At 47.4% G+C, this 9,363-nt stretch overlaps 1 protein-coding gene across 1 annotated transcript; it reads right to left on the bottom strand.

Annotated features, from left to right (window-relative positions):
* Positions 1 to 2,640: 2,640 nt before the first annotated feature.
* LOC307101142 (calcium/calmodulin-dependent protein kinase type II subunit delta-like) lies at positions 2,641 to 3,683 on the bottom strand (the record flags this gene model as incomplete). The annotated part of the gene is made up of 2 exons (XM_079773817.1): positions 3,236 to 3,683; positions 2,641 to 2,723 (listed from the first exon to the last, which is right to left on the bottom strand). The coding sequence occupies exons 1-2, from the start codon at positions 3,648 to 3,650 to the stop codon at positions 2,641 to 2,643; spliced, it is 498 nt and encodes a 165-aa protein (XP_079629943.1). The 5' UTR covers positions 3,651 to 3,683.
* Between the last annotated feature and the right edge of the window lie 5,680 nt (positions 3,684 to 9,363).

The raw sequence follows: 9,363 nt of genomic DNA, 5'->3' as shown, positions 1-9,363 counted from the left end.
ATCTTGGTCCTTGTTTGTATAGTTAAGTCTTGATTGTTGTTGGTGTCACTGGGAGGAATTGTCCTCCAGGCCAATTGGCCGTGCGGACCCTCTGTGTCTATAAAGGAAGAGTTGCTGTGCGGGAGACACGTTTATGTGCCGGGTCTTGGTGCAGCAAGGCTTTGGCGCTCACTGCGTCTGCCTCTTGAATGTGTCCCTTATGGGAGTGGTTGAAATCTGGTGTCATCTCACACCGACCACTAGATGCCCTCGTTTCTGGGTCTCCAATGGAGTGTAGGTCAGCTACTGCCTGTGGCCCCTCAGCAGGAATTACAGCATCCCTTATATTCGTGACCTGTTTCGGTGTCTTCCCCTTTTGGCTGCCTCCCTATCGCTCAGCTTCCCCAATCTCCCTAGGTGGTCGCTCTTGATACCCCCCTTTGTGGGCTGAGTGCAAAGTCTTGGTGTTGTTAAGCCTTGATTGCTGTTGGTACACTGGGAGGATGTGACCTCCAGTCCAATTGGCTGTGAGGATCAGCTGTGTCTATGCCGGGAGACAGCCCCATTCAACTAGACTTGCAAAATTGTAAAAGCCTCTGTGTTCAGCTTGGATGGGGCGGAGTTACAGGGCGGAGCCTACCGCCTTGGCTTCCCGTCAGCCCCGCCCTATGAGGTTCCTGTGTCCCTCTGTACTCCCAGCAAACACCTCTGGGAGAAAAGCGCCCTGGAGTTTCGCGCGCTGCCAAACAGTCTAGTCTCTCCCCCAATGAATCTGGATTCCCAGATTCTCGCTCGGAACTGGGTTTCCGTGTAGTCAGAATTGGGGCTCACCGCAGTCTGGCGCTTTTGTCTCCTTCCCTCCAGGGCGACTCAGTGGCACAGTCAACAGCCCATCCTCCGCGCACAATCCCGTGCGCGCCTCCGGTGCTCTGCTCTTCGCCGCCTCTCTGCACCTCTGCCCCACAGCCCAGCTTTCCCCAGTATGAGCCTGGCTTCCCCGGGTCTTTCCCGGAACTGGGGTTCAGTGCAGTTGGAACTGGGGGTTCAGCACAGTCCGGAGCTTTTGTCTGCTTCCCGCTAGGGCAATCCAGCGGCACAGGCAACAGACCCTCCTCTGCGCACATTCCCGTGCGCGGCTCCGGCGCAACTCCTCCATGTCTCCGCCCCACAGCCCAGACTCCCCCAGCATGAGCCCGGCTTCCCAGGGTTTCGCCCGGAACTGGGGTTCAGTGCAGTCGGAGCTGGGGTTCAGCACAATCTGGCGCTTTTATCTCCTTCCTGCTAGAGAACGCCGGCCAGGCCGTCAGCCGCCCCTTCCTCTCCGGCTCCGTCTTCCCCGCACGCGCGCGGGCTCGTGTCTCCGCCCGTGTCTCCATACCTCAAGCTTTTACGGCTTCTCTGATTTTCCTTGTGGTTTTCTCTTTCCTTCTAATTGTGGGCATTTCAGTCAGCCAGCTTTCCTGTGGTTCTGGATGATGTCCGTTTTGACTTTTAGTTGTGTTTTTGAAATTGTTGTGCCCGGCTGTAGGTTAGGTGTTTAACCTATGCCGCCATCTTGGTTTCTCCATTTTGAGTTTATTTTTGTGTATGGTGTAAGTTGGTGGTCTAGTTTCATTTTTTTGCATGTATCTGACCAAATTTTCTAGCATCACTTATTAAAGAGACTGTTTTGACTCCATTGTATGCTCTTGCCTCCTTTGTCAAATATTGAGTATAATGCCTTGGGTCCATTTCTGGGATCTCTATTCTGTTCCATTGGTCTATATGTCTGTTCTTGTGCCAGTACCAGGCAGTTTTGAGAACCGTGGCTTGGTAATATAGTTTGATGTCTGGTATTGTGATCACTCCAACTTTGTTCTTCTTTCTCAGGATAGCTGTGGCTGTTCGGAGTCTTTTTTACTTCCAGATGAATTTTTGGAGAGTTTGTTCTAGATCTTTGAAATATGCCATTGGTATTTTAATAGGTATTGCATTGAATCTGTAGATTGCTTTAGGTAGTGTGGACATTTTAATGATGTAGATTCTACCAATCCATGAACACGGTATGTTCACGTGGGCCACAACTACTTGTGACTCTGCCTCCAGCTCTGTAACCTGGGTAACCATCTACTCACTATCGGGGCCCCATGGCCTGGCTGCAGTGTCTGGCTCGTGTCCGCAGATGAGTCCAGAACGAGGGAGCGCATGGCGCTGCTAGCCGGCCCACTGGAGGCTCTCCTGCTCCGATTCAGGAAGTCATTTCTCTGAGAGACACGGAACGAAGTCTCAGCTGGCGAGGAACGTGTTTTGTCCCGAGCGGGAATGAGCCCACGGCTCTCCAGTGGATCTGCCGCAGACAGGACTGCGGTCAACAGTCTGGGCACCACTCACCTTCATGCCCGGTGGTCCACGCCCACTGAGGCAGGGGGGCGGCCTGGCTGCTGAGTGCAGTGACTGTGTGCCAACGCCAGGGGCAGCGACAGTCCCCAGCACACTCAGGAGCCGGCCCTGCCTGTCACAGCCGGCCGTGTCACACCTTCCCAGAAGCACAGACACATTGCTCCAGCACAGTGACCACTGCTTCGGGACAAGCAGTATCCTGCCAGACGTGTGCCCAACGGTGGGCCCGCGTGTCCTAGAAAAACCCACCTTAAAGATGGTTCATTTAATCCAGGAAATAGATTAGGACACAAACAAAATCTTACAGCTGTTGTGCTCCCCCAAGTGGTTCCCCATTCTTTCCATTTCCTGGTACTGTTTGGAGGCTGTCAAAGCACGGGGCACATGGGGTGACACTCGGACACCAATGCATTCTGAAAAAGCCTGGCTCTGCCTGCCCATGGGATCACCTCCGGCCGAGGGCTGAGGGCCTGGGGGAACCATGTGCCGCCAGCTTCCCCACCACGGCCTCCGGATCTTAGGACAGAGGTGGTGTTCAGTCCAAGGATGGCACACATCACAGGCCGAGGCCTCCAGGCAAGCACTGGGTTAGGGAAAGGCACCCCCCACCCCCGCTCCTGTGCAGCCCTGCCCCCTGATACAGCACTGCCCCCTGGTGCAGCCCCGCCCCAGGCATGTCCTGCACCATCCTGCCCTGTCGCTGTGATGCACATTTAGCCTGCAGACAAGCAGCGGGAGGCATGGAGCATCATTGCACAGCAGCCAGTTTGGGCGGGAAGCTGGGAGCAATGAGGGAACCAAGTTAAGTGCCTGCCCTCAGCTCTTTCCTGGAAACAACACACTCCTCCAACCAGATGCAGGGACGCGGCACACTGACCTTCAAGGTCCCTGTGCACGATGCCGTTGAGGTGGCAGTGGCTTGTGCTCTCCAGGATCTGCTGGATGCAGTGGCTGGCATCGGCCTCGCTGTAGTACTCTCTCGCCACGATGTCTTCAAACAGTTTACCGCCTGTCACTAGGTCGAACACCAGGCAGTGGAAGCCCTCCTCCGAGATGCTGTCATGCAGCCACACAATATTGGGGTGCTTGAGAAGACGGCAGATTCTGGCTTCCCTTTCCAGTTTCTGATGATCCCTGGCAGATAGCTTCTTGGTGTTGATGATTTTGGCAGCATATTCTTGACCAGTAGGGATTTTCATACATCTTCTCACCACTGAGAAAGCCCCCTTTCCGAGCTCTTTGAAGAGCTGGTAATCGTCCATGAACCAGGTGCAGGTGGTGGTGGAGGCCATCGTGGGGCCAGGCTGTCCCCGGGCCTGCTCGCTGCCCGCTCGCTGCCCGCATCGAGAGTGGCCACCGCCGGATCGCACGGCTCCCACTCCTCCCTCAGCAGGCTCCCACTCCTCCGCACGGCCCTGCGGACCCTCCAGACACCGCACCGCCCTTTTCCTGCTGCCCTCCCCGCTGCAGGGGCAGTGTTCAGTAACAGGGACCGGGAAATGGAAAACACCAGCTCAGGGCGAGACGCCAGCAGCCAGCAGATACGACTGATCCTGGGCCTGCGGGTGGGGTGAAGGCGCCCGCCATGATGCTTTTTCTTTTTCTTTGATCTCTCTGGCAACCCAGTCATTGTTTAATAGCATGCTATTTAGCCTCCAGGTGTTTTTTCTTATTGTTTTTATTATAGTTTATTTCTGGTTTTATGCCATTGTGATCTGAGATGCTTGATATGATTTCTATCTTCTTGAATTTGAAGAGACTTTGCCTGTGTCCCAATATATGGTCTATCTTTGAAAATGACCCATGTGCACTTGAGAAGAATGTATATTCTGTGGCTTTGGGGTGAAATGTTCTGAGGATGTCAATGAATTCCATCTGGTCTAGTGAGTCATTTAGGATTGATGTTTCTTTGCTGATTTTTTGTTTAGAGGATTTGTCCAGTGGTGTTAGTGGGGTATTAAAACCCCCTACTATGACTGTATTGCTGTCCATCTCTCCCTTGATATCCTCCAGAAGTTTATTTATGTATGTGGGTGCCCCTGTATTGGGTGTGTATATGTTTACCAGAGTTATATCTTCTTGTTGAATTGCTCCCTTTAATATTATGAAGTGGCTTTATCTCTTATGTCCTTCACTTTGAGATCTAATTTGTCAGACATAAGTATTGCTACCCAAGCTTTTCTTTTTTTTCATTGCCATTTGCCTGAAAAACCTTTTTCCATCCCTTCACCATCAGTCTGAGTGAGTCCATTTTTTCTGAGGTGGGTTTCCTGTAGACAGTAGATATATGGGTCATGTTTTCTTATCCACTCAGTTACCCTATGTCTTTTGATTGGGGCATTTAATCCATTTACATTTAAAGTTATTATTTATAGGTACTTGTCGCCATTTTTATTCTTTATGCCTGTTTTCCTTCTTCACTTCCTATTTCTTCTTTCTACAGCAGACCCTTTAGCATTTCTTGCATTTCTGGTTAGGTAATAAACTCCCTTAGTCCTTTTTTGTCTGTGAAGCTCCTGATTTCACCCTCAATTTTGATTGACAGCTTTGCTGGGTACAGTGTTCTTGGATTCAGACCCTTCCTTTGTATAACTTTGTATATTTTATTCCATTGCCTTCTGGCCTGATGTGTTTTTGTTGAGATATCAGTTGCTAGTCTGATGGGGGATCCTTTGTAGGTAACTTTATGTCTCTCTGTGGTCACTTTTAAGGTTCTTACTTTGTCGTTGGTGTTTGCCAATTTAATTATAATGTGCCTTGGCATCGGTCTTTTGGGATTCATTTTGTTTGGGACTCTGTGAGCTTCTTGGACTTGTGAGTTTTTTCTTCCCTATATCAGGGAAGTTTTCTGTAATTATTTCTTCAAACAGGTTTTCTATTCCTTGCTCTGTTTCCTCTTCTTCTGGCACCCCTATTATGTGGATGTTGTTTCATTTCGTGTTGTCCCAAAGTTCCTTTAGGCTCTCCTCCTGTTTTTTAAGTTTTTTTTTTCTAGATGCTGCTCTGCTTGGGTATTTTTTCCTACCTTGTCTTCTAGCTCACTGACGCATTTCTCCACTTCTTCTAGTCTACTGTTGATGCTTTATATTGAGTTCTTTATTGCAGTGATGTCATTTTTCATTTCTTCTTGGTTCTTCATTTCCTCTTGGTTCTTACACATATTGTTGAATTTGTCTTCCAACCTTTTCAGCGACCTTATGACCAATTCTCTGAATTATTTCTCTGACATATTGCTTGCCTCCATTTTGTTTACTCCTTTTTCTGGTGATGCCTCCTTTTCTTTCATATGTGGGCTGTTTCTTTGTCTCCACATGAACTCTCCTCTCTGGGTGTCTGATTATGTAGCTCTTTCTCTCCTGTGTTGACTTAAAAACACAACAAGGCACAACGCACAAGGCACTGAACACAAATGTACTCACAATACTAATAAAGGTGACCACCAGAGAAAAGAGAATTAGGGAATAAAGAAAAAGAGTGCAAAAATGATATTGAGAAAAGGAAAAAAGTAAGAGAAAAAAGAAAGAGAATAAAAAAGAAGGGGGGAAAACTATTTATATGGGGAGAAAACTCCAATAGAACAACAACTAATCCAAAAAAATGCAAACAACAAACACCCAGAGATGAATGTAACCTACAAACAACAATAACAAGTGAGGAGAGGAAAAACAGAAGCAAGAAAAAAAGAGAGAAACAATCACACAAAAAAACAACAACAAAAAAACACAACCTAATCAACAATCAAACAAACAACAACAATAGGACAGAAAGAAAGAAGGGCAAAACAAAATAAAACAAAAAACACGAAAAGACAACAAAAAGGTGAAGAGAGAAAAAAATTTGGTTAGCGAAGAAAGAGAAGCGAGAAGTATGTATGGACTTGGAGCAGGGCATCGGAAATTAGATATATAAGTATGATGAATTTTTTTTGGAATCTAAATAAATCTTTATTGTTCAGATTATTACAATTGTTTCTCCTTCCCCCCCCCATATCTCCCCATCACCCAGTTCCCCCCCCGTTGTCCTTATCCATAGGTGTATGATTTTTGTCCAGTCTCTTCCCATACCCCCCACACAGACACCCCTTTCCCCCTGAGAATTATCAATCCACTCCCATTCTATGCCTCTGATTCTATTATGTTCACCAGTTTATTCTGTTCCTCAGATTTTGAATTCACTTGATTTTTAGAATCACTTGTTGATAGATATGTATCTGTTGTTCATAATTTTTATCTTTACTTTTTTCTTCTTTTTCCTCTTTTTAAAGAATACCTTTCAGATTTTCATATAATACTGGTTTGGTGGTGATGAACTCCTTTAGCTTTTTCTTATCTGTGAAGCTCTTTATCTGCCCTTCAATTCTGAATGATAACTTTGCTGGGTAGAGTAGTCTTGGTTGTAGGTTCTTGCTATTCATCACTTTGAATATTTCTTGCCACTCCCTTCTGGCCTGCATAGTTTCTGTTGAGAAATCAGCTGACAGTCGTATGGGTGCTCCCTTGTAGGTAACTAACTGTTTTTCTCTTGCTGCTTGTAAGATTCTCTATTTGTCTTTTGCCCTTGGCATTTTAATTATGATTGTCTTGGTGTGGTCCTCTTTGGATTCCTCTTGTTTGGGGTTCTGTGTGCTTCCTGAACTTGTAAGTCTATTTCTTTCACCAGGTGGGGGAAGTTTTCTGTCATTATTTCTTCAAATAGGTTTTCAGTATCTTGCTCTCTCTCTTCTGGCACCCCAAAAATTTGGATATTGGTACGCTTAAAGCCATCCCGGAGGCTCCTTATGCTATCCTCACACTTTTGGATTCTTCTTTCTTTCTGCCTCTCTGGTTGGGTGTTTTTTTCTTCCTCATATTCCAGATCTTTGGTTTGACTCTTCGGGTGCGGTGGTCTACTCTGTATATTCTTTATTTCAGACAGTGTATGCATAATTTCTGACTGTTCCTTTTCCATTTTTTTGGTATTCTCATTAAGGTCCTTGAAGGTCTCTTCAAGTTTCTCAGCGGTTTTTAGAAGATTCTTGAGTAACCTTATAAATATGGTTCTGAACACTGTGTTGTCCATTCGTTTGCTTTCATCTATCTCTCCTACTTGTGACATACTTTGATGTCTCCACATTTTGGCTGCCTCCCTGTGTTGATGGAGTGGCTTTGTGTGGTCGGTGACCTATAGGGGCCGGTAGCTCAGCTTCCCCAATCACCCTAGGTGGTCGCTCTTGGTACTCCCCTTTGTGGGCTGAGTGGAAAGTCTTGGTGTAGTTAAAGGCCCTGATTGCTGTTGGTACCCTGGGAGGAATTGACCTCCGGTCCTATTGGTTGTGAGGGCCTGCTGTGTCTGTAACAGAAGAATTGCTGTGCTGGAGACACAGTAGGGCTTTGGTGCTCACTGAGTCTGCCTCTTGAATGTGTCCCTTATGAGAGTGGTTGAGGTCTGGTGTCGTCCACACCGACAGAGAAGTCACTCTCACTCTCTGACCGATGGCCGAGAGTCCTGTAGGCGTCTGGGTCCCCCACGTGTCCCCAGAAACTGGAGTTCAGAGTGGTTGGGATTGTTGGTATCACTGGCGGGAGTTGATCTCCAAGCCAGTTGGCTTTGAGGATCAGCAGTGTCTCTGCTGGGAGAGCTTCTGTGCTCAGCTTGGATGGGGCAGAGTCTCAGGGTGGCGCAGACAAGATTTGGTTTCCCGTCTGCTCCGCCCTAAGAGGGGCGGGTTCTCCGTGCCCGAATTAATGGCTGCGCGCCTCTGAGAGAAGGCAGCTTTCGAGCCTCTCCCGGTGCCTAGCAGACCAGTTTCTCCCCAGCTGGGGCTGGATTTCAGTGCAGACCGGAGGTTTTGTTTTTCTCCCGAACGAGAAATCCAGTCACTGGGAGGGCTGTGCTCAGCTTGGATGGGGCGGAGTCTCAGAATGGCGCAGACAAACTTGGTTTCCGTCCGCGCCGCCCTAAGAGGGCAGGTTTCTCCGTGCCCTAATCAATGGCTGCACGCCTCTGAAAGAAGGCAGCTTTCGAGCCTCGTCCGCTGCCAAACAGACCAGTTTCTCCCCGACCGCAGCTGGATTTCAGTGCAGTCGGGAGGTTTTGTTTTTCTCCCAAATGAGAAAGCTAGCCACGCAGCGTCTGCTGCCCTCCCTCTCTGCACGCTGCGAGCAAGCCTGCCGCGAATTCAGCCGCCCGCCCTTTCTGTGCTCACGGATCTCCGTACCTCCACAGCTCCTGAGGCTCAGCGTCCCCCTCTCTTTTTTTCTCTAGTTGTAGGTTTTCCACTCTGCCAGCTTTCCGGTGGTTCTGGACGGCGTGTGCTCTGTTTTCCAGTTGTAGTTTCAAAATTGTTGTGGTAGGCAACAATTAGGTGTTTACCTTATGCCGCCATCTTGGTTTCTCCCCTATGATGAATTTTTAACAGGGGGTAAAAAGAAGGAATAGGGCAAATCTAAAGCAGGAATAGGGTAAGACAAACAGCACAACGAAAGCGGAAAAGTGAGGAAGAGAGTGCTGGCATAAAGGTAAAGTTGAGATAGAGTAAAATGATGCTAAAGGAAAAATGAAAATAGAATGTAGCACACTAATCCCAAATTAAAATAGAGAAAATAAAGTGAAACTTTAAAAAATGTAAAATAATAGTAGCAATGATTAAAAATAAAAAATATAATTAAAAAGGTAAAATCAAGTAAGAAAAAAATTAGTTTCTTAAGTAAAAGATAAAAAAATGTGCAGTAATGAAGGTTATTCACTTCATCTCCTATTCTGTTTGGCATACCTGTTTCCTGTCAGGTAGTCAGGACAGTATTGACGTTCCCTGTGTTCCACCGCTCCTTTGTGTTGTAAGCCACAATCCTGTTTTCAAGCAGGCGGTATTTCTTTTGTTTCTCAGGCTGCCTTTAGTTGTATTTACACAAGTGTCAATTTGTGATTTAACCCCTGGGTGGCAGTGTTTCGGTATTGACATCCAGGGCTGTAAGTCCTCTCTACCCAGTATTTAGATTTTGTTTTCCCTGCCGCACTTAATACTGG

The sequence above is a fragment of the Cnephaeus nilssonii genome, assembly GCF_951640355.1.
Source record: "Cnephaeus nilssonii genome assembly, chromosome: 6".
Classification (NCBI taxonomy): domain Eukaryota; kingdom Metazoa; phylum Chordata; class Mammalia; order Chiroptera; family Vespertilionidae; genus Cnephaeus; species Cnephaeus nilssonii.
The sequence above is the reverse complement of the archived record's forward strand: the minus strand, read 5'-3'. Positions and strand labels throughout refer to the sequence as shown.